Source organism: Cupressus sempervirens, chromosome 5 (genome assembly GCF_028749045.1).
Source record: "Cupressus sempervirens isolate cs-2001-9-10 chromosome 5, ASM2874904v1, whole genome shotgun sequence".
In the NCBI taxonomy this organism is placed as follows: domain Eukaryota; kingdom Viridiplantae; phylum Streptophyta; class Pinopsida; order Cupressales; family Cupressaceae; genus Cupressus; species Cupressus sempervirens.
In genome coordinates this window covers 915344143-915369701 of record NC_143122.1, presented here as the reverse complement: position 1 = coordinate 915369701, position 25559 = coordinate 915344143, and the positions used below count along the sequence as shown (strand labels likewise).

The following is a 25559-nucleotide window of genomic DNA, read 5'->3' as shown; positions in this document are numbered from 1 at the left end:
CACCTCCCGTCCCTCCTCATCGTCTCCTTGCCATCTCTAAATTAAGGCCCCTTTGTCTCCCCATCCCCCGGGTTGGTGTAGTGTAACTATGCCTGTAACGCTAAGTGGTACGTCTGTGCATCCATTTTCACATTTGTATTTCTAATTGGTTTCAAAACTAGCATTTTGAGTACAAAATGTATAGTATGTAGTATATCCAACCACCCTAACACACACACACACCGCCCAACCAAACCATCCCAAAATTGAGGCCCCTTTGTTCCTTGTGTTGAAAACTTGTCCCCTATTCCCAAACCTCCCCCTCACACCTCCCAACCCCATCATCCCAAAATTGAGGCACCTTTGTTCCCTCACGTTGAAAACTTGTGCCACTTCTCCCCCCGTCCCCAATGATGGTGTAACTATACTTTGAAGTTTTGAGCACATAAGAATGTTATACTTGGAAAATCAGGAGAAAGGAAAGTGTTATATAGTACAAAAGCTGGTGAGAATCATTATTTCTAAGTCACAAGGTTCAAGTTTGCTAAAAAGGAAATGTTATCTAGCACAGAGGCTGGTCAAAATCTTTATTTCTAACCTGTCACAGGGTTCATGTTTTCCAACGAGAACTCGATAAATTTGTCAACTGATTTCATTGGGAGTATTTTCATGATTTAGTTTTAGGTATGAAATTTTATCTTTCTTTTTTACAAAGATATCTACATAAATGAAAAATGGTACTATTAACAAAACAATCATACTATAGTATCGATCGTGTTATCTGAAGTAAAATAAATAATAAACAAAACTCAAGATACTGATATTTATATTATAAATTCATATTTTTCTTGATATTTTTTATAAATATTCCACAATCATACTTTAAATTAAAATTAAATATAAATTTTCTGCAATTCACTAGATCTTTAAAAAAGTAAAATACTATATTGATATATATAAATACAATACTAATATGATATTATAAATTTTGTTCTTGGATATCTAGAAAGAAAGGAAATGGAGATTGTTCCATGATAAGGAGACAAACATAACTTTGCTCCAAAGCATGATGAAAGTTGCCATTGTGGAATTGGTTAACAGTAAGCTTTCTAAGCTCAATGCAAGGAGCTAAACTTTTATAGAATGGGATGTGAAAAAGAAAAACAATTGGCATAGGCTAAAGGCCCCATTGTGGATTGGACATGAGGGGTGTAGCCTGCCATTCTGCCAAGAAGCACATGGTTTGGCAGCCACCCAAGCAGAGTTGGATCACAATTATGTGACAGAATTTCTAGGGACAACCTAGGAAAGTTGGGTATGGGTTGTATCCCAAATTTTTTCAAAGCATCGCCCTGATGGCACTAATAATGAGGTCAAATTCCTAGGCCTAACTCATGATCTCACTCTTAGGGAAGAGCTTGGGGTGAGATTGTAAGAGGTCATCCAACAATACACTCTTGCTTGCCTAGCCCTTAAACCTTAGTCGTGGTGGTTCAAGACTCGTACCTATTTACCTAGTGATAGGGGATGCCCCTGTGCCCAGTTCTTTTCTAGCAATGCTTCCCCCCACCCCACCCCCCTTCAATGTGCTCCTGCAAGGAAATTCTCCAAAATTATATCATACTCCTCAACATAATCAAAATTACCATAACAAGTCATTATTCATAATCTTCATAACATCTAACCACCATTTCACTTCCCAAGATGAATAACCAACTTCCCAAGATTGTAGCATCGAAATGATTAACTAACATGTCGGTTTCATATGAAATCATAACGATTAACCATCTTACCATCTCACATATATAATCTTACCTGTCACCTGACTTTGTGTGAAACCTCAACGGCTATATGGACATTTTTAAATTGAGTCGAAAATTGGGATGTAACAAATTCCTCACTAGGGACTTATGCTTTGCATGTTAGTTATCCACCCAACAAGAAGCTCGGACCAATCCTAGAAATGGCCCAAGAACTGCTCAATGATTTCGACATAGTGTTAAGAGGTCAAAGGTGATTTCTCACTAGGGATTGATGCTTTGCATGTTAATTACCCGATTGGAAGCTCGGACTAATCTTAGAAAGGGCTCAAAAATTGCTCAATGATCTCAACTTAGTGTTGTTTAACCATATTTTTAGAAAAGGCAACCTGGAGGCAAATAAGTTGGCTAATGATAAGGAAGACAAAAAGGATTGTATCGTTGTGAGTGATAATTTGGAGGTTTTCCTAAGGTACAAGTGACAAACCAAAGGTACAATTTAAAATGTTTAAATCTAGAAAGATTTCCTTTCCTTTGGCAGCCTTCAAATGTTGCCACATTTGTACCCATAATCATCATGGAAGGGGTTATACCCCAAATACTTGCTATGAAGAAGGCAATCACATTTAAGGCAATGCAGAGATTTTGTCACACTAGGTTAGATACGGAGCTTGAGCAAGTATTGTGATTTTCTTTGGGCATTGCTCTTAATGAGACATTTCACCATTCTTAATTTCTTGCGTGTGTGAAAAAGGATAGCCGTCTTTAAATCATCCTCATCCCCTAGTATGTCTCATTGTTTGCTAGCTCATCACAATGGATTCCCCTATTTGGCTATGTTGTGGGAAACATCAAATGTCTTTTCTCAAAATTATTTCAGACCTGAGGTTGCAACCAATTTGCGAAGAATCAAAATTAATAGTGATGGAGGCAATAAGGATCATTCTGAGATGGATTAAATTACGTCAGCCAACTGTTATCAAGTCAATACTAACATTTCATCCCTTTTCTTGGCCTCTATTCTTGATTGGGGAGGCACAAAAGTCAACGATTTGCTTCTACTTCACAAGGTGTTTAAAGAAGAGTTTCTCCTTGAAGATTTTGAATGTAGTACTAGGATGGGTGACAACCTCGGAAGTCCTGATTCATCACCACTATAAGCATCACCTAGAGTGCAATGAGTGTCTCATGAGAGATGGGTTCTTATGAAACACTACTCATTTAACATGTGTCAATAAACTTGATTAAAAATCTACAAAGTTGAATCTTGATAGCCATATCACAATTTGACTTTATGTGAAAAATATCTCCTACTTATCAGTTAATAAGCTTAAGGGGTTTAACAATGAAACGTTCACAAGGCACAACATTTTCTTGGGTTGTAATTAGAGTGGGCTTAACTTTGGAGGAACTTCATGGTTCAACGCACTTGAGTTGGAGTTGTCTTGGGACAGGTGACCTCAAGGGAAGTCTTGGTGCTTCACCTCTGTGACCATCACCTAGATGCAATGAGTGCTAAGAGTCCCATTCATTCTCGAGATGGGTTCTTATGAACCCCTTCTCATTGAACAATGAGTTTGACTAAATAACTACACAATTGAATCCTAATAGCAATATCACAATTTGACTTGAGGAAAATATCTCGTACTTATCAATATTAACATTGTGGTTTTTGTAAATGTTTTGGTAGTTGCATGAGAGCTTATCCATAACTGTGTTTATCATTTGGTTCAATTACTTGTTTTGGTTGTTCAACTGCTTCTCATCTTTGCAGAGACTCTGTATTTGTTCGTCAGTATTCTACTGAAGGTGAAGTGACATCTTTGATGAACTGTCACCGCCTAGATTTATGATAGCATTATCAGGTTGTATATGATCTATGTTCCTACATCATCTTTCTTCTCTGGGAAGGACATTGTGGGGGTTCTCATTTTCTTTCTCTCTACAATGGGCTCAGAACTACAAAGTTTGTTTTGTTATTTCCATTCTTGTGATTTCCATTGATATGTGTTGGTTGTACTTTTTGTAAAAGGGTTTCGATGGTAATATGAGGTTTTCACACCATCACTCCAATGCGTATGGGGACCCCTCTCTTTCTGCTTGGCATTAGGGTAGTTGTCCTAGGAGGTTTTGGTTTAGTGGTAGTTTAGGTCTTCGAGGTATAGAGTTATGTTTTGGGCAGCATGATTCATTCAAGGGCCAAGACCAAAAGTGTGAAGAGGAGAGTGAAATCTAGTGTTAGAGACTTGGAAGGTGAAACAAAGGGAGCACCACCAAACAAGATTTCCATGAAAATTGTAAGGAACAAATCCAGGGGAAATTAACACAAGGAGTGAGGAACTAAATTGAAATCAAGAAAAATAAATCAACGTTGAAAAGATAAAAAATGGAGAATTCAACATGCAAATCTAAAGCACAATTGGGAGGGGGTCGAAATGAGAAAAAAGGTTAAAAAATTCATAAGTAAACAAGGAGAACTTAGATTTCAAACAGAACAAAGCACACTTAAACAATTTTGTCACCCTTCAGAATAATCTCGACAACATGGTAGAATCCACACCTCTCAAGATTCCAATCCCTTCAACATGGCGGAATCCACTCCCTCTTAGGACTCCTAATCTCGATAGCATGGTGAAATCCACTACTCTCAATATTTTCAATTTTGACAAATCCTCAATTACCACCCATGATAAGGCAGTCTCCAATCAAGTACAACGTCAGATCCAATTAAAATTAAGTCTTTCTTTCTAATTGAATTTTTTGGAAATTCAAAATCTAATGGAAGGTGTTGAATACTGGTCCAAGATGTCTAGAGCTAAAATCAGAAACTTGAAGAAAGATAGTCAAGTTCAAATAAAAATTACATGAAAGAAATGACACCAAAGACCAGCTTCACTTCGAAGTTCAAGAGAATTGGAGATACTGATGTTTGACCAGTCACTATGTTATGGATCAAAAATTGAATGTTCAGAGGTAATTAATCAAAGATGCCCTTTAATCACACTTAAAAAGGAATCAAACGATAATTTGTAAAGCTTGAAGATGGCATTTTAAGAATCAAGGGCGTGGATGAAATAAATTTCACTAGAGGCAGATATTTTCTTCTTGACTTCTTGAAGCACTACCAAACAATTGTATCAATCAAAATAAGGACTCAAGCCCTATATGCAGCTTGTTATGAGTTATAGTTCATCAAAGAAATGACTATTCCATGATTGCAAATGAGAGGAACACCTAAGTTTCTATTGGAAAAGAGTAAAGTAATAGAGGTGAAAGGATTAGACAACATCAATGAGTGGTATTTTATATTGGTTTCCAAGCAAGACACTCTTGAGAAAGTAAAGGGTGATTGCCAAGGCTTCAGCATTAACAATTTAAGCAATCCATGATGAGATTCAAGAAGTGGTGAAAGAGACATTTCAGTTCAACGAAAATAAAGAAGAGAAAATAAAGTTTGAAATCTTGAGGGAAAGGTGAAGGTTGTCTACTTTTGAGATTGTAGTATCATCAAAAGGTAACAATCAAGAATGAATGAATGAACGATTTTAATGACGTCCATGAGACCACAGCAATATATGGGACCAAAAGAATGCAGTACTAAGAAATTTCCATATTTCTTCCCATTTCCAATCTTTTGATATGGATCTTAACCAAGAAATCCGTCATTTGCTTGCTCGTGTCAACTTCAAATAAGCTATGCATGTTGTCGGCCTTTTGGATGACATCATAGTAAGTTTGGATGTTATCATAGGATGTGCACTCAGAGAGAAATGTCATTCCATTTCAATAGCTCCCACCGTAAAAAACATGCATATCCTCTCCTCCCAAGCCACTTTGAGCCTCTTCCAACTGCCCGTCTCGCACCTGAGGTGATGGGATCCCGTCCTCAATTGTGCCAATAACACCCTTGCCTTACCTTCAATAGCGGCCCCAAGGTACGCTTTCTCGCCATGATCCCTATTTGGGTTAAATTCTTCGGTGTATTAAGCCTTTTTTGCCAATGCTATTCTTCCACATGGCACTTTGAAACTTCTCTCTAACAAACTTTTTTATGTCCGCATTATTGTTAGGACACTCTTGCTCATTGATGTTCCATTTCCATTTATCCATTCATTTAATTTTTTGCTTCATCCATGTTTTCTTCCTACGGTTAAGAGCTTCTTTCACAATTTTTGGCCAACGATGGTCGTGCCTGTTTTCTATCTTCTTTAAGTAGCTAAGTAACCCAATTATCGTTGAAGTCTCTAACGGAAAAGCGTCGGCTTCCGACAAAAGAATTTAATAGGGAACGAAAGATTTGACTTTGAGATTGCTTACCATGTAACATCCCAGGCCATCATAGACACTTACCATGACAATATGCTAGATTGGGGAAGAATTCTTGCCATGTGTACTACTCAGTTGAACATTGTTGAGTAGAAGATTCGACAATGTCAAATGTCCCAATAGATGAGCTCACTGATATTCTCTCCAAATTCATTGAGTTGGGATAAAAGGAAAGGCTCAAAAGGAAGCTATCTTCTAAAAGAAGATTTAATGAAAGCCTATGTGGCATAAAAAATTTCATAATTAGGCACTTTGAATTCACTGTCCCACTGTTTGGTGCCTTCTAATTAGTGGTTTATACCTAACCCACTTTACCGTTGGGTCTTTAAAGCATTGTGAGTTTTCCAATGGCCCACATGGTGCTGCTTTGTGTCACTAGATGATAGTTGGTGGAACCCTAATTAGGGTTTGCAATGGATTAATCTAAGCCATTGATTTTGTTTTAACTTTAGTTGTTCATTGTAATTGAGCTCCCTATATAAAGGCTTGCTCTCATCATTTGTAGGAGAGATTGTTGGAGAATTGTTGCTAATATACTGCCAAATTTGCTTTACTATTCATTTTTGTGTCTTACATGGTGAACATTTGTGATATTTTTGGAGTATTGCATGGTGTTATACATTCCTCATTTAGAATAGATTTGATTTCAAGTATTTAGTTAAAATTTCTTTGAGTAAGCTAGTGAGATAAGAGAAATTGTGAATGCATCCTTGCTTGGCTTGATCATAAACCAAACCACTAGCTACTTCTTTATCGTAAGTCTTGTCTTGCATGGTCAAATGGCAATTTTATGAGTTTAACTTCAATCCTTGCTTGCCATTTAATTTGCATCCACAGATGGGAGTAATGAAATGGTATTGATTTGAACATCATTTGAACACATCTTAGAAGATTACACTAGGTGAGTGGAAAGGGAATTCAACAAAACATACAAGAAAAGAGATTAGTCCAAAGTACAATGCTTCAAATGTGACAAATTTGGTCACTCATTTAGTTTGTCTGGAACAGAAGAAAATTCAAGCAGTCCTAGCAGAAGTTAATGATGAAAAGGACGAGAATTTAGCATTCTATTTAGCCCTCTCAAGTGAACTCAACTCCAACAAAAACACATGATGAATAGACAGTGGAGCATCTCGTCATATAATAGGCTTTAAAGACAAATTCAAAACTTTTGAAGGATACTCCTCTAAAGAAGTAACTATTGGGGATAATTCTACATATCCAATAAAAGGGATTGGATCATATTCAATACAACTAAAAACAAGAATCGCTCTTCAACTAAAGAATGTATTGTTTGTACCCGGTATAAAAAGAAACTTAGTCTCAATCTTTGGCCTTGCAAATCAAGGGTATCGAATCATATTCCAAGAGGATAAAGTACTATCCTGCCCCAAGAACTCCAACATTAAGAATGCAATAACCATCGAGTTCAAAGATAGAAGTTTGTACAAACTTTGTAACCATCAAAATCTAGCTCTAAATCATGAAATCTCAAGAACTACTGAAATCTAGCATAGAAGAGTTGGACATCTCCATTTTTGTGCCTTACCATTCATAGAGAAAATAGTAACCAGGCTACCTAGTTTAAAACCTTATCATTCTAGAACTTGCAAAGGATGTGCTTTAGGTAAAAACACAAAAGGGTCCTTTCCCAAAGTGAACACAAATCCAAAGTTGTACTTGAACTTACTCAAACTGACCTGTGTGGTCCAATGTTTGTACCTTCTCTAAGCAGGTGTCTATACTATGTAATTTTTATAGATGACTTCTCTAGAAAAACTTGGGTTTACTTCCTTAAACTTAAAGAATCAACTAAAGCATTGTCCAAATTCAAAGAGTTTAAAGCCCTAGTTGAAAACCAAATTGGAAAGAAAATCAAAACCCAAAGATCCGACAATGGGGGTGAATACATTTCGGAAAAAATTAAAGTGAACACAAATCCAAAGCTATACTTGAACTTATTCACACTGACCTGTGTGGTCCAACTTTTGTACCTTCTCTAAGCGGATATCTATACTATGTAATTTTTATAGATGACTTCTCTAGGAAAACTTGGATTTACTTCCTTAAACTTAAAGAATCAACTTAAGTGATGTCCAAATTCAAAGAGTTTAAAGCCCCAGTTGAAAACCATATTGGAAAGAAAATCAAAACCCAAAGATCCAACAATGGGGGTGAATACATTTCGGAAAACTTAAAAGATTTTTGCATCTCTATTGGGATTAAGAGGGATTTTTCTATACCATATAATCCTCAACGAAATGGAGTCACAGAAAGGAAAAACAGATCTATTATAGAATCGGCCAAAGCTATGATGCATGACCAAAGTCTCCACATCTCATTCTCGGCTGAAGCTTCTAACACCACAATTTACATCCAAAATAGATGCCTTCATTCAATATTAGAAAACATAACTCCTAATGAAGTATTCACACGAAATAAGCCAGACTTAAGTCATCTAAGAATCTTTAGATATCCTGTATACATTCATATTCCCAAGGAAAAGAAAACTAAACTAGAACCATCACGAAAGAAAGGCATATTTATGGGATACAGTGAATTGTCAAAAGGCTACAGAATTTGCGTCCCTGGACAAAGAACTATTGAAATCATCAAAGATGTAAAATTTGAAGAAGACATTGCTTTTAACCACTCAAAGAACATTAATGAATCATACTCAAAACCAACTACATAATTAGATGAGAATCCCCCAGTGCAGAATCAGAGGGAGATTGATTCTGGAAGTCTTGCAACTCTAAGTTGTAATACAAAAAATATTGAAAACCCTATCAATAAAAAGAGGCCACTTTGGGAAAGAAAAATGATAGAAAAAAATCAAGTAGAACCTAATGAAGTATTACGGAAAACAAGAGAACAAGAAGCCATTCATGTTATGTTGTACAAATATTCGAACTCATCAAAACAAAACCTACAAGTGTTAAAGAAGCATTATCATGTCAACCTTGGAAAGATGCATTGATTGAAGAATATCAATCCATAGTAAAAAATGATGTATGGGATGGTGTACCCACACCTAAAGATAAATTAGTTGTCTCCTCCAAATGGTTATTCAAAATCAAGCATGCATGCTAGTATTGAAAAATACAAATCCAGATTTGTCACTAGCTGATTTTTCCAAAAGAAAGGAATAGATTATGAAGAAAACTTTGCTCTAGTTGCTCGTTACACTTCTATCAGAACCATCATGGCCATTGCAGCATCCAAAGGGTGGAAGATACACCAAATGGATTTTAAAACTGCGTTTCTAAATGATGTAATCAAAGAAGAAGTATACATCGAACAACCAGAAGGATTTGTCACCCATGAATAAATTCTCATGTATGTAAACTAAAGAAAGCACTATATGGTCTTAAACAAGCCCCCACGGCATGCTAAGAAAGAATAGACAATTATCTTTCAAAATTAGGATACTCCAAAAAATGAAGTTGATCCATATATATATTTCAAAATAGTTGATAGTATTATGATTATCCTAGTATTATATGTTGATTACTTACTAATAAAAGGTGAAGAACATCTTATAGCAAAATGCAAATAGGATCTAGCAGCTAAATTCGACATGAAAGATCTAGGACTTCTTCATGACTTCCTAGGCCTAGAAGTATGGCAAAAGAAGAACTACATCTTTCTAAATCAAAGAAAATGCACCGTTGACATCCTGACAAAGTTTGGGATGATGGACTACAAACCCTTATCTACTCCTATGAAAGCAAATCTACATAAACTTAAGAATGATGGAATTGAATCAGAGCCCACTGATCCCACTTACTACTGACAAATTATCGGATCATTGATGTACTTGGTGAACACTTGTCCTGATATCTATTATGCAACCAATGCCTTAAGTCAATTCAAGTGTTAGCCAAAGAAGATCCATCTCATGGGAGCCAAGCACATCTTACAATACTTATGCAGTACTATTGGATTTGGTCTCAAGTATGATCAAGTTGAGATTAACCTTCATGGATATTCTGATTCGGATTGGGCCAACAGCTCTACTGTTCGTAAAAGTACTACAAGGTGTTGTTTCAGTCTTGGTTCAGCAATGATCTCTTGGTTTAGGAGGAAACAATCATCAGTTGCCTTAAGCTCTACTCAAGCAGAACACATAGTTGCATCTATGGGAACCAAAGAAGCTATATGGTTAAAGAAATTACTAGTTGGATTATTCGGGAAGCCTTTAGAGCCTACAATCATACATTTTGACAATCAAAGTTGCATCAAGTTGTCAGTGAATCCAGTGTTTCACAACAGATCAAAGCATATTGAAATTCCCTATCATTATATCAAAGATATGGTGGATAAAGGTGTTCTCAAGTTAGAATACATCAGCACAAATGAACAAACAATTGATATACTCACTAAATCTCTATCCAAGCCTAGATTGGAGTATTTCAGAGGTAAACTTGGAATGATTCAATTATGATTGTAAATACTGAAATCAAATCTCAGTTTTGAAATATATATGTATATTCATATAAATTCTTGATTTAAATGTTACTATCTTAAAGTTGCATATGATATGTAATGAAAGGTAACGATCTTTCATTGGCATATATATAAACAAAAGGTAACCATTGTAAGGTAACGATCTTATAAATGGTAGACCTGTTATAATGTCAGACTACATTAAGTTGTCCTGGAGTGCCTAAGGTCAAGATAATGAACATATCATAATCAGACTCCACTAATTGTTGTCCTGGAGTGATGATACTTGTTATGATATAGATCATGACATTGTGATTTCTTGTTATCTTATAGACTACATTAAGTTGATGTCCCTGAGTGCCAGAAATCGAATAATCTATTCTCCTAATAAGCATCAATGAGATTGACTAGTGCACACATCAAGAGAATATGAATTCCCTTGTTGATTAACTTCTCCCTCGCTAAAAGGGAGTTTTAAATTATAGCTTCAGTAGAAGTGAAGTATATATTACTAAAGCACATGATTTTGTAATATATATATATATATATGTATGTATGTATGTATGTATGTATGTATGTATGTATGATCATTCTTATCTCTAATACTAATTATATCCTTAATCATTCTTATGATGATGCACGCGCGCGCGCGCGCGCACACATATATATCATATCGTGTGGGCTGCATTTATCTTGTCTGAAATAGCCGACAGCAGAATTTGTTAAGGTAAGCACATCTTAGTTAAAGTCCACATAGGGACATGACCCTACATGGCTCTTTGGCCATGTAGAGTCATGTTCCTACAGGGACTTGACTCCAAGTTCATACAAATAAGAGGACAATGCTGCTTAGGAAAGGACATCAATAACAAAGGAAATCTCTGAGTATCTACAGCAGCATTTGTTGAATTCAGAATTATATTACAGTCATCATATACATATAAACATACAAGTATAATCTGAACATCACTCTGTCATATCAGAGTTAATAATAAGTGATATCAAAATTAATATATAAATCTCTATCAGATAAGATAAGATAATATTATTAATGTCCAACAAAAGACCACAAAGGATCTATGGGACTGAGAGCTACAACCAATAGGCTGATAACAGCAAGAGCACCAAACAGTGACTAAGAAAAGCGAAACAAGAAACAAGAGAGAGAGAGAGAGAGAGAGAGAGAGAGAGAGAGAGAGAGGCCCAGTCGAAGACTAGGAGTCTTTCCTTGGTAAAAAGAAAGCAGTCACAGAAGGATAAGACTGTGAGTAGGTTGGAGCCCTAGACTGTCTCAATGAACTCGTGGAAGAATGTCGCTGACGTAGAATGTCTCAGAAGATCCTATCTACATTTACAATTATCTACACTTTATTAGGGCTTAATTAACTAAATAAAGACATTCTCTATAATCAATAAAGTGAATGATAAGATTGTAATATATCAAACTGCTCGCATTCGCCCTGAACCTGTGAAGAACTTCAAGTTTAGCTAGAAACTAGCCAAAATTTAATTCAGATCTTAAAATATGTAATTACCAAATCCCACTATTGAGAAAAACGTCCACGATCAAGCAAGAAAAGTATGGATCCAAAACCCAAAGCAAAATGCCCAAGACCATGCCATTTACACATTCATTAAAAAATTGGAATGTACTAGAAATAAATATGTCAATGGAAATAGAACAACATTGGAAACATCTTGAGAGAAAGAATCAAACAATGGACAAACTGAAAAGCATTAAATTAGAAAGGAAGAGCGAAAATCATAGACACATTATTAAAAAAGGAACAAATAATAACTTAGGATCTTGCAAATATGCAACAAAAAGGAAATCTTTTCTGGTATCAAAGATCAAGAAAACAATGCATCAAACTAGGAGATTCAAGGTCAGCCTTATTCCTCAAGTCTATGCAATACATATAGCATATCAAAGGCAAAAACAACCAAAACATTTGGACAGCCACACCATTTCAGATGCAACTGACTACTTTTGGCTACCTTCCACTAGAGGAAAGCCAAACCCAAGCTCTTGACTCTATCCAAGAGGAAATGATCAATCATATTGCTATGAAGAAGAGTAAGGAAAGTCCTTTTCTCATCAAGGATAAATCTCCAAAGCCACGAAGTTTTCTCCAGCATTAACCTTGGAGGAAACTCCATGGTTAAGCGCACTCGAGCTGGTGTAGTACTAGAATGGCTGACCTCCCATGAAGTCTCGCTACTTCACCTCTGTGAGCATCACTTAGATGCAATGAGTACACAGTGTGTCGTTCATTCTCATGAGAGATGGATTCTTTGAACCACTACTCATGAAACACAGTTCAATGAGTTTGAATCGCAAACTAAACAATTGAATCCTGGTAGCAATATAACAATTTGATTTATGGTGTGGAAAAATATCCCCTACTTATCAATTGGTGAACTTAATGGGCTTTTTAATGACTGGTCCGTAAGGCACAACATTTGCTAAGGGTTTTGCAAATGGGGTTGTAAGAGAAGTGGGCTCAACCTTGGAGGAAACGACGTGGTTAAGTGTGCTCTGTAATGTCCCCTTTTTAGCATTCATAGCATGATGTTGTCGTTAGCATATTTCCCCACGGTCCCGTAAGCTAACCAGGACATTAAAGGGGATTAGAGGCCATTTGGCCTAGATAGTTTCAGTTGCAAGTCTTTTTGAGGGGTTTTGAGGCAACTTTGGGCATACTTACTATTTATAGTAAGTCATCTTGGATATGGTCGGACATCTAGTGGCAGCGGTATGTCGATGGTAATTGTTTAAAATTGACAAGAAGACTTGTTTATCATTGATAAGATTTGTTATGTATTGATAAAGCTATTTTATAAAGTTAAATTTAAATATTTAACTTTATTAATGCATAGACTATAGTTTGTGGGAAATATTTAAATTAAAAGAGTCCCCTTTATTTTATAACACATTGGAGACATAAGTTACATAAAGGGAGTGATGTTTTATCCCACATTGAGAAAACTAAGGATTGAGCTCTTGTGAGAACACTATAAAAGAAAGGGAAGAGCTTCTTTTTAGTATGCTTGAAAATATCAAAGAAATTAGGTAATTTTCTGGAGATTATATCTCAATAGTTTGAAGGACGAAATCCCTTCAAGCTAAAAATCTTGACGCCATTGAAAGATATGGTCTTGAGATTCAACATAGTAGCAATCCCAAAAAGCGTATACGAAAAAGCAGTCCGAAAAAGCAGGCTGAAAAAGCAAGTACGAAAAAGCAGTCCGAAAAAGCAGAACCGAAAAAGCAGGCCGAAAAAAGCAGTTCAAAAAAAGCAAAGCAGAAAGGGCAGCGTTGAAGGAAATTATTACAGCGATCTACAACCAGGTTCTTTTGTTAGTATTGCTTTTTAGGGTGTTATAAGCTTTCAACTGTAAGTGTGCATTATACCAGCATTATCATTTTGTAATCCATGTAAATGCCAAAGTTTTGGCCATATTTCATGAGCATTGTAATTTTCATTGCAATTAAGAAGATAATAGTTGCTGGTGTCATTTAAGCAATTTAATATCATTATTTATCAGCTAGTTAGTTTGCATACCAACTGTTTGTAAAAATGCCAGTTGGTTGTAAGTGTTCATTTCTCATGCTTATATCATATATATGCACTGAATATTGTCAAAATTAGTAGCACACTCATGTTAGGTCATTGTGTAGTCCATTGTAGTCTTCTAGCACAAGATTCTCATTGATGCGAATTGAAGAAAAAGTCATTTGAAGCCAGCTGAAATACTATATCAGTCATACGTCCCTTGCATGTGAATTGTTTGATGAAATTCCTTGAGCTTTCATCAACATTTTTTGAGAGCAGATTTGAAGAGGGTTATTACAGTGGTATCAGAGCTTGCTTGCAAAGTGTTTGACGAAATGTCAAACAACTGAAGTATAAAGATTTTTGGTGTTTGAAGAAGTTATAACCTGTTGGGGTTATTACATGCTCAAGCTAGAGTAGTACTAGGATGGCTGACCTCTTGGGGTGTCCCAGTGCTTCACTTCTGCGAGCATCACCTAGATGTAATGAGTGCTAAGTGTTCCATTCACTCTTGGGAGAGATGGGTTCTTGTGAACCACTACTCATGAAACATGGGTTAACAAGCTTGACTCAAAAACTAAACAATTGAATGTGGATGGCAATATCACAACATGAATTTAATTTATCACATAGAAACTGAAAGTAGACCTAAATATACTTAATTGGAACTTACAAAAAAACTCCACAAAAGTGTCAAAGGTTCCTTGGCACAGATGAATTTTTACACTTGGCAAGTTAGGATGCTGCAAGTTTTCTTCATGTTTTCATTGTCGTTGTGCCCTAGAGATGGCAAGTTGCAAAAAATTTCCTCTTGTCCAATGGTAATTTGAGGGGCAACCCAGATCAAGCTAGTATAGGAGGCATTGGTAGATAGATGAATCTATAGCCCTTTTATTCGCTGAAATTGGGACACACAACTTACAAGATAGCTGAGATCAAAGTTGATTATAACGGGATGCAAACAGCTCTGAAATTTGGGTAGCAAAAACTCCAAAGTGAATTTGATTCATAGGTAATCATCAACTTGCTCTCTAATCATTAGGGATTCCATAGCAAAAAATATCAAATTGGGAGAGAGCTGGAGAAGATTCACAGCTTGTAGGATAAATTATAAGAAGTTCACTTAGCCATGTCCCCAAAGAATGCAAAAGAGTGGTGGATGGGCTAGCCAATTGGGCTCTTGACAACTGCAATCTCACTTGTTATGGTTCACCTCCTCACTAGTGGTCGACAAAGCTTCAAGTGACTCTGATGAAAACTTTATTATTTAATTTGTCCCAATGATTTGAATGTGTACCCTTCTCTTTATTTTTCTCAGGCTTTACTAATAGTTCCAGGCTTGACATAGTTGATTACATACACTTTGATTTCTACTTTATATGATGAGGTTCTTCTTTGAAATAAAATTGAACGTTGAAAATGAAAAGCCAAAAATTCATTGTGATTGTCTTATGCAAATAAACATTCTTCAGAAAAAAAAAAAAAATAGATCCTAAAATCTATGTTTAAATACTAAAACAGCGTTTATACAACCTTGAATGGTAAAAACAACAATCGCACAACCCCTAAAAAAAGCATTTAATAATTTATAAACCCTACAAATAATTTACATCTATGAACATTGAATATTAATTTGAAAACATAAAAAACTCTTCATGAATTTAAAACCCTAAAAGTTATATTTTACTTTGTTTACAAATTTACAACAGCACTGTGGCTTATTGTTTGAAATAATGTTTTCTTTATTAAAATTAAATATTAACGCATTTTAACAATCATATTACAACGCTAGAAGAAAATGCAGAAAACATTAATAGTGAATATTCAGTAACACTCAGAGACAATGAATTTGGGAAGTTTTAACTTGAAAGCGCAGTCAATGCTTTGAGTTTGAATGATTCATTGATGAAGACAATTGAAGTCCTTCCCATGCTCGTGATCTTTAAGTCACTGTCTGTCCTTCCATTGCTAGAACCTAGGTCCAGTTCTTACCTAGCCTAGATTTGGGCAAAGGATTCTACCAAGGCATGTGAATAAGGCTGTGAGTTCATCACAAATTAAACTGTGGGAACCTGTGATGCACATAGAATAATCCATTGGCAGCTAAGGTAAATCTGCTCAGATAAACACATTTTGAAAACATTGAATTTTGAAAATCCTAAACGAATCCATTGGCAATCAAGGTCAATCTGCTCAGGAAAACATGTTTCAAAAATATTGATTTTTAACATAGACCAAGTATTTTTTGCAGATCTCCATAAAATCTTTTGTGGCTCGCATTGCCCAGCACAAGTGGTGGAGAGGAATCTGTACTTCAAGAAGAGGTCCATCCTAGCCTCATGGGTGCCCTCCATTTTAAAAGTTGTAATAGGTATAAGATAACTACAACAGCATCATCACATGTACAGCCATGTCTTCCTTTGGTTCCTTTCTTTTCTCACTTTTTCTCACCAAGCCCATTTCACTGTTGATATTGTATAAAGGAAACCCCGAGTTGCCGGGTTCGGACCCTCAAGTTTGGGTCGGGGTCCGGATTCGAGCCCGGGTCCACAGCAGGTCCAAGCAAGGTCTGTGTTTGGGCCTGTGGGTCTGCGCCACAGGCCCAAACACGAACACTACCCAGACCCGCCGCAAACCCGGGCGAATCCGGGAGGACATGCGGCATGTGGGGCCATAAAGTGGTCAAAAAAACATTTTAAAACAAGTTTTTTTTATTTATTTTTTTTCAAACCCTAAAGAAGGCATATTAGATACTTTTCATTCATCTAATCTCTCATTTGCTTTCTCATTTTGCTCTCTCATTTTGGTGTGGCCATTTTGCAAGTTTGAAGAGAAGGTTGTAGAGATTGTTTGTGGAGTCTCAAATCCTTCAAATAATCAGTGTTGAGTGTTCCAAGTATGCATTTGATCCTTCCTTTTGCTTCTTTCATAATTTGTTTTTAGTTTTTTTATTGTTCTAATTTTTTATCAAGTTTTGTATAAGTTCTGAAATATTTTTTTTTATAGATTGCAAGAATCATAGAATGAGTAGTCAAGGTTCACTGGGTGGGATGGGATCCCAAAGATTTAAAATTGATAAAAGCTCTCCTTTGTGGAAGTATACAAGAAGAATTGAGCAATGTGTTGGTGGGGGAGGGTATATACGGAAATGCAATTTTTGCCAAAACCAATATGGAAGCTCATATTACCAGGTTAAACATCATTTGATAGGCCCACCAAGTCAAGGAATTAGCATGTGTGAGGGTCCCCTAGAGGGAGGTAAAAAGCAGTTGTCGGCTTCTCAAATAGCAAGCATGTTAAAAGAACAACAAGAGGCTGATAGGTTAGTGTCAAAGGCGAAAAAACCACCAACACCACCCTCTCAAACAACCACTAGACCACATCCCTTCCTACCTACCCCATTTGTGGATGAAGATGAAATAGAAACACCCCCGTCCCACAAGAGAGGCCCATTAGATAAGGCAATTGAAAATGAGAAGAGAGAAATTGCTGACATAAAGATTGGGCATTGCTTCATTACGAATGGTGTTTCATTCAATCTAGTGAGATCACCTTATTGGAGAGAGATGGTGCAAGCAATAAATGAAGCACCTCGTGGTTACCGAGCCCCTGGATATGAAAAGTTGAGAACCACCATATTGCATAATGAGAGAAAGAATGTAGAAAACCTCTTCAAACTAATAAGAGATTCTTGGATCCAAACGGGGTTGAGCATTGTCTCTGATGGATGGAAAGATTGCAAAAACCATCCATTAATAAATGTGATTGATGTCTACCCCAAGGCAGCAATGTTTTTGAGGGTGGTTGATTGTGAAGGGCAGGTAAAGGATGCAAATTTTATTTCCGAACTTCTCATTGAATCCATAGAGTCCATGGGAGTTGACAATGTTGTCCAAGTAATAACGGACAATACTAAAGTTTGTAAGGCTGTAGGTGCCTTGGTAGAAGCACGATATGTGCGTATCTTTTGGACATGATGCACGGTCCACTCCTTGAACTTGGTGATGAAAGCAATTGGCACACAAATTGAATGGGTGAAAAAAAAGTATATGAGGGTGAGCAAATCCAAATGTTTGTGACAAACCACCATATGTCACAAGCAATTTTTAGAACTTTCTCCCGCTTGGAATAATTGAAGGTAGATTTTAAACTTTATTTAGCTTCATTTATCACTTTAATTTTTGTCTAATACTTTACATAATTGAATACATATTTTTAAATTTTTGTGTTGTTTACATATTTGATATTTGAAATGTGTTATTATATTAACTTACAATTTTGACTAACATGGTAATAGGTCACTGAAACAAGGTTTGCTTCACACACAATCGTCCTTAGACGACTTGTGAGGGTGAAATAAGTATTGTGTCAAATGGTTATTAGCAACAAATGGGGTGGATGGAAGCAAGCCAATACAGAAAGGGCTAAAATTGTAAAGGATATGATCTTGAGTGATAATTTTTGGAATAGGGTGGAATATGCATTAGAACTCATTGAGCCCATCATGTCTATGCTTCGGTATGCTGACACTGATGAGCCTTATTTGGGGGACATATATGATGCCATGGACTCCATGCTAGAAAGAATGAAATCGTTAAGTTTAAATTTTTATACAATACTTTATCCTTGTTTATTAGGAGATTTTGATTTTTTTTATTTTAATAAGTTATTAACACTACATCAAGATAACTTACATGTACATCATTTGACATCCCAAGTCATTAAGAGGAGAAAGCAGGATCCTAAGGATACCTTGTACAATAAGGTGAAGAAAATTGTTCTACATCGCTGGAACAAGATGACTACACCTTTACACCTAACATATGCACTTTCTCCCAGATATTATAGCCGTGAGATACTTTCTATTCCTGGTAGAGTGGCACCATAAAGAGATCCTGAAGTTGCTACTGGGTACAAGAGGGCATTTAGCAAGCTCTTTAGTGATCCTGATGTGGCATTGAATGTTAGGAAGGAGTTTGTTGATTTTGTCTCAAGAAAAAATGCAGACCCTGATGCAATCAATGACCAAAGTAGAATGGATGCCATTGGATGGTGGTACTTACATGGGCAAAGTTACATGTACCTCCAACCTCTTGTCATTAAAGTCTTGTCACAAGTATGTATTTAAGTTTTTTTTCCTTTTCTTATAGCCACTTAGCTTGTCGAATTAGCACTCTTAAATTCCTATTGTATTGTAAAACTACAATTTCTACTTTTTTAAAATTGTGTTGGTTGTTTCTCTGGGTTTCAAGCTCTTCTGCTGCTGAGCGGAATTGGAGTATATACTCTTTTATCCACTCAGTGAAGCGTAACCAGTTGGGTTCGAAGAAAGCAGAGGACTTAGTATTTATTCACAACAACTGGGGCCTCCTATCACGCAAGGATCCAGGATATAAGAAGGGATCAGAGAAGTTGTGGGATATACTACCCGAGACTTCTGAATTGGATATGACTGTCCAGGATATATCTAGAATTGCCTTGCTAGATGTTGAGGAGGACGAGGAGGAGGATGTGGTTGCATCTGGGGCTAGTGGAACCAGTTTGGGTTCCAATGATGAGGAAAACGATATAGATGAGGATGAAGACATTGATCCCTCATATTTTGATGACCCATTTGACCCTTGAAGGGCATTTGCATCTTTAATACACTAAGTCTATGATCATCGATAAATTATGTTTAAACATTTGTCATTGACTCATTTATGATTTATCACCATGTTTCAAACTTTATTAAATTATAATTTATTATCTATCAATCTGATGAAGTGGTCTATGTTTTGAAATTCCATTTTGCATTTTAGTAATTCAATGTATGATTTTATTTACAACATTAACATAGATTAATGAGTGAGTATTTAATGTTTATCTTTGACATTTGGCATTGATCAATAATCAAGTAACACTGTTATATTCATACTATGAAATGACTTAGTTAGTTTTACAGCTATGCAAGTTTCTTTTTTTTTGCATATACATATATATACTCTCACGAACCCACCCACGAACCCAAATGGGGAAAAAAATTGCCCGAATCCACTAACCTAAACCCCGAACCCGAATCCGTCCCCGAACCCGAATCGGCAACTTAGAGGAAACCTATTTCTAAAAATTATTAAAGCAAATACAATCATTCCTTTTGTCCCACAATCATTTTCTTTAGGGAGTTCTGTTTAATTTTGTTCTCGGCATTCATTAAAGGAGCTCAAAAAACCGAACATTTTGATCTTTAGCATGTTCACTCTTTAGCTATTGCTGATATTGAAGTAGTTTAACTGTAATTTTTTTAATTATGGTGTTATGTTTTATTCTGAATTTGATTCCTAATTAGGCTGCAAAAATGGCTTATTAATGATTTTTAAATGTTTTTAGAATGGACAAACACAACTGCCAAAAAATTCCCCAATCTGATCTATATCTATGAGGTATGGGTTTGTATCAATTTAATTTTTAGCAGCTCCACAGAAGTCAAATGTGGCCCCATCTTATATGGTGTAGTTCACTGAGCCTTATACATCACCAAAAGCAGGTATAAACAATGGATTTGACAATATAAAGTTACAACTTACAACAAAGAGGATGTAGCCTTAACCTGTAACAGTCGAATGAGAATTCCAAAATTTACTTCTCAGCAATTGTCTCCGCTGTTCAGGAGCACCAGTCCCAAAAGAAGAACCCTGTAAAGAACTATATAACAATCCGATATTCATGGCGCTATGAACCTCATCATATTCTTTTCGTGTTCTTAGAGCATCCTCAATAACTTCAACTCCAAAATGAGGATCTAAAAGGTTCAACAGATATGAACAGCCAAGCACATCAGAACCTTTCAAATCTGACCTCTCCATCACCCTTTTTGCAATACTTGCAATTAGATTATCCTTCGGAGCAATATTATTACAGCCAAGCCAGTACACAATAGCAGCTAATGCACGTTCCTGTATTGTAGAACAATCTCTAGCAAAGATAGAAAAGCTACTATCTGGCACTCCATTCAGATCAACAGAACTTGTCTTGGTTAGTTCTAGAAGCCATGGCAGTTGCAAAGCAGCAAAAGACATTAACTGCTTATTCTCATGTAGAAGTGCATCCCAATCAAACTGCCCACTGAAACTGAACTTTTCTGTGCAACTGGAAAGAGCATCTTTCAAAGTCTTCAGAACCGCTTCCTCGTGTTGAAATTCTTGAAAGATCTCACTGTATCCTCTTTCAGTGCTCTCTCTTAAACCTATGATCTGTTTCACATTTGTGATGGGAAAGGATGCAATAAATGCTTCTTGATCAGATAATGTTGAGACTTTCTTCCCAAGGACCTTTCCTAAGTCCTCACATTGATTTGCTAAGTCAATCTCTTTCCAAGCATGAAGTAACTCGCCAACTGATTCTTCATCACAGTGGCTTAGAGAAAAACCAAGAAGTTCTTTCCGAGAATGGAAATCCATTTTGTCAAAGTCAGGTCCTCTTCCTAAAGCAGCACATAAGTCCCAAATTGGCCCATGGTCTTTCCTTACCAAAGTAAGACAAAGTTCCACAGCTAACTGAAGATCTCCTGTTGCTCCAGCTTCTCTTGCAATTGCTGCTTCTACTACAGCAATATCATCTGGGGAAGTCAAACCTAAAAGTCTTGCGACCTCAATGAGATCTTCAACTTTGAGATAGGCCCCTGTCTGACTTACAACAGCCATTTTAACTATCTCCATTGGGTCTCTAATCTGCCTAAACTGCATGGGCAGTAGAGTTACACCTAAGTTCGGAAGTTTAACAGTAATAGCATCCATAATATCAGCTTCAGCCTTGACTTGTTTACTATTCGGCAAAAGATCTAAACACTCCTTAGCTTTCCAGATCTGTAGAGAATAACAACAATGTGAATATATGCATACATAATAATATGGAGAAAAAATGAATACATTCTGTGTTTGAAAATCTATTGACTGGGAACTCAAAATTGAAGGGAAAACTGAATCAAACAAAATTCCATCATTCAGATCCCCATATAAAATTAATGTCTGGTCAGAAAAGAACTTAACCATGTCATAAAGTAGAAAATAAACTAAGGCAGTATCCACACTACGCAACAATACACAAAAAGTCCAAATACTGATCACCAAAGTTTCATATTTATTCATATGGTACACTTATAACCTTGACGAGACTATATACTAGTAGTTAGCTGTGCAGTTGTTTCTCTAATGCAATAACTATGTTATAAACTAAATACCAACAATTACAATATATGTATAAACCAAGTCTAAAAATTTGTAGGCTTCAGCATACATCAAAAATTGCTCTTAATATTCCCGAAGGACAATGCCCCTTAAATATACAGCATTATTCAAAAAGAGCTGAATGATACTTAACAGGATTATCTGCCCCATTCAAAGATTTAGCAAACACTACCAGAAGAGAATAATAAAATGTGTAAAAATTATTACAAATTGAAATAACTAATAAGCCAAAGCATTTTGATTTGGGTGCAATGCACCTCTAGGGAGTTCTTAAAAGCCAAAACCATCTTTATGTATCACTACATAAAGACATGGAAAATAAGTGCCAAAAGAGCTTAAATCATCTCTAGCACATTACCTAGTATCATTTTGTGACCTCTTTATGAATTCTCAGAGCTGTTAAATTTTTCAAATAACCAAAATTTAATGTCTACTAAAGACTTGTTAAGAGCTACATACAAGACACCTTAAATTTGTTTAAATAACCAAAGTTTAATGTCTGCTAAAGACATTAAGAGCTACATATAAGATGCCTTAAATTTGACAAATTATTCTCTTTTCCAAATCCAAAGAATAGTTAACTTTTAAATATAACCAAAATTTAATGTCTCTAAAACAAATCTTAAGAGCTACATACAAAATGCCAAAAAATTGAAAAAAAATTCTCTGACATGCAATTGAAAACTTCCATGTAATAGTATGGTTCCTGCATAATTACATTCAAAAAACAGTGAAAAGATTTATCAGGCATAACAATGATTCCATGAACAAATCATCAAGGGAAGTCAAAAAAAACTGATACTCATGACAGATTCTTCAAACTCCAGGTACTTAACTATTCCCATAAAAGCTTCCAAGAAGCTCCTCCTCGACTTAAACCACCAAGTAGGAATATAAAATCATAATTTACAAAAGAAAAGACTTCAATGACCCAATTAGATTGAGTAGGCAAGTAAGAATTAAAATGAGATTGTTAGATGCTATGTTACTGTATCCTTCAGCAGAGAGGGCGGTGGAAGGGAGTGGCCAGATGAGGAGCAAGAAGGGAGCAGAAGAAAGCAGTAGCAACAATTCTTTCTCACATCCATAGCCATTATAGTATGTGCATCATTAACAGGTTTTGGCAATAAGTAGCTGTAATCACAAGAGAATACCCTGGATAATCACAAGTACTTACATGCAAAGAAAAACAATAGATGACTGTGCAATAGTTTAGAGTAAACAATCCTAATATAACTAAAGTGTGCAAATAACGTCATACATAACTCATTGTTAATATAATATTACAAACAAATACCCACATTACTAAACTTTGTTGTAGATACATGGTCCAAAAGCATACCTCAAGGCAATCCAGTGTTGAAGCTGAGTAAAAATATTCACGTGCTGCTTGAATGACAAGTTTCTCTGCTTTTTCCACTGCTAAAGGTGTACTTGGTATCCCCTTAAGATAATTTCTTGCCAAGGAAAACTTTCCGGCTTTTAGTAACCCTCTACAAAATTCCATCAACATATATTCAGTGTCTAGAAACGGAAACGCCTTTTCCTGAAAACACTGCATATCATGCCACATGAGAGCCCAATCACCATCTGTTCTTCCCTGTTGACGCCTCCCAAACTTGGAAAGAAGTAAACGGAGCAGCTGCTTGACACCCTTTTCATCCTCATGAGCTCCAAGAAAAAACTTTATTGGTCTAGCAACCTGAATGATAAATTCTTTAAAACATTAGAATCTTGATATGCATTTTATATCCAGCACAAAACTAGGTCACCTTGATGGTACCAGAGCATACATGCATACATCTATGCCAAACATAGACAATCAGACAAGTTGATGGGATACTATATTAGGAAGTACATGCACTACCCCTAACTACAATAAGTGACAACATATTTAACATGGAAACAAAAGGTATTCCCAACAATGTATCAGTTTCAAAATTCCATTAGCTTCCAGTGTATCCAACTTACTTGGCAAAAAAGTTCAACAATAAAAGAGAGATTATTAGCGATTGTCACATATTCTGAAAATAGGATGACATAAAACAAAAACTAACTCCTAAAATATGTTTGGTCGGTTGGCTTTCCCTTAGTTCACTTTAAAGTGCACAGTTAGCAGTTCCTTTTTATATGGAGCCATTCTATCTCCTTGTACCCATACAGAATCATTCACATTAAGTAATCATTCGATAGAGTCAATTGTAATTTAGTCCTTGCCTTCCACAGTTATGAAAATGGCGCATTTAATCCACTAGAGCAAGACAATGCACTAAGTAATCCAATTTTGGTGGAAAAAGTGAAGGAAACAGTATATCAAGTTCCTCAGGGTGCACCTAGAAAAGGTTAGTCACTTTGAGAGTTAAGTTGTCCACGGTCAACTCAAGTCACCCAAGTAGAAAAAAATGCATAAGTAGTCCACGGTCAACTCAAAATCAAAATAAAAAGTCATTCAGTGAAAATGTTGATGTGAAATTAGAATAGACAAAAGGCAACTAAAGTGAATTGCCTGAATTGCCCAATACCAATGTCATATCACAACAAAAGGAAGCAGTCATTCCCTATGAGAGAAAAATGAACATGAATATAAAACAAAAGTCGACAGCAAGGCTCAAATACCACACCTTACTCACTGAAGTGAGTACCATCACATAACATAAAAATCAAGCATGAAGAAACCAAAAAAACAAAATTGAAGAATCAACCAACTGATATTCAAATTAGATGAAAAGATGTGGTAAAGCCCTAGGAGTAATGGTGACCACTTCGGCAACCAAAAATAGCTGAAACAGTCTCCTAAGAACTCAAAAAGAGTGTGCTTTGTCTAAGAAGCATGTTATAACATGAAACCATAAAGCAAAAGAGCTCAACAATGAGAAGCATACACCCTTTGAAGTGTGATGTCCCCTTCTAGTTGACATCTCTCAGCAATTGAGATTAGCCCATAATGTGACCCTCATAGGCTAATATTGTGGTTAGAGGGTTTTATTGGGGATTGGCACTTCATGATGGGGCATAATTTCATATTATAATATTATAATAAAGTGCAAATATAAGAGTATCTTTTATCCTACATTGGAGAGAAAAGTAAGTGAGCTCCCGCAAGGAAAGAATAAATTAACATGAGAGGTTTTTTTCTTATCATCCAACTATTGTCATTTGCATTTGATGAGTTTTGTGGAACCAAGGGTTTATGCATATTATCTACTTGATCTTTGAGAACGAAAACTAACATAGATTAGCATAACTGAGCTGGCGAAATATCC

General features: G+C 36.0%; 1 protein-coding gene across 1 annotated transcript in view; it reads right to left on the bottom strand.

Annotated features, from left to right (window-relative positions):
- The window catches only part of LOC149558887 (neuroblastoma-amplified sequence protein), a 109470-nt gene that overhangs the window by 16702 nt on the left and 67209 nt on the right, over positions 1-25559 (bottom strand). The window contains exons 8-9 of the mRNA XM_089832905.1: positions 23639-23998; positions 20661-21915 (exon numbers count right to left, since the gene is read on the bottom strand). Of these exons, the coding sequence (XP_089689031.1) occupies positions 20661-21915; positions 23639-23998 (1615 nt within the window). The remainder of the gene's footprint in view (positions 1-20660; positions 21916-23638; positions 23999-25559) is intronic.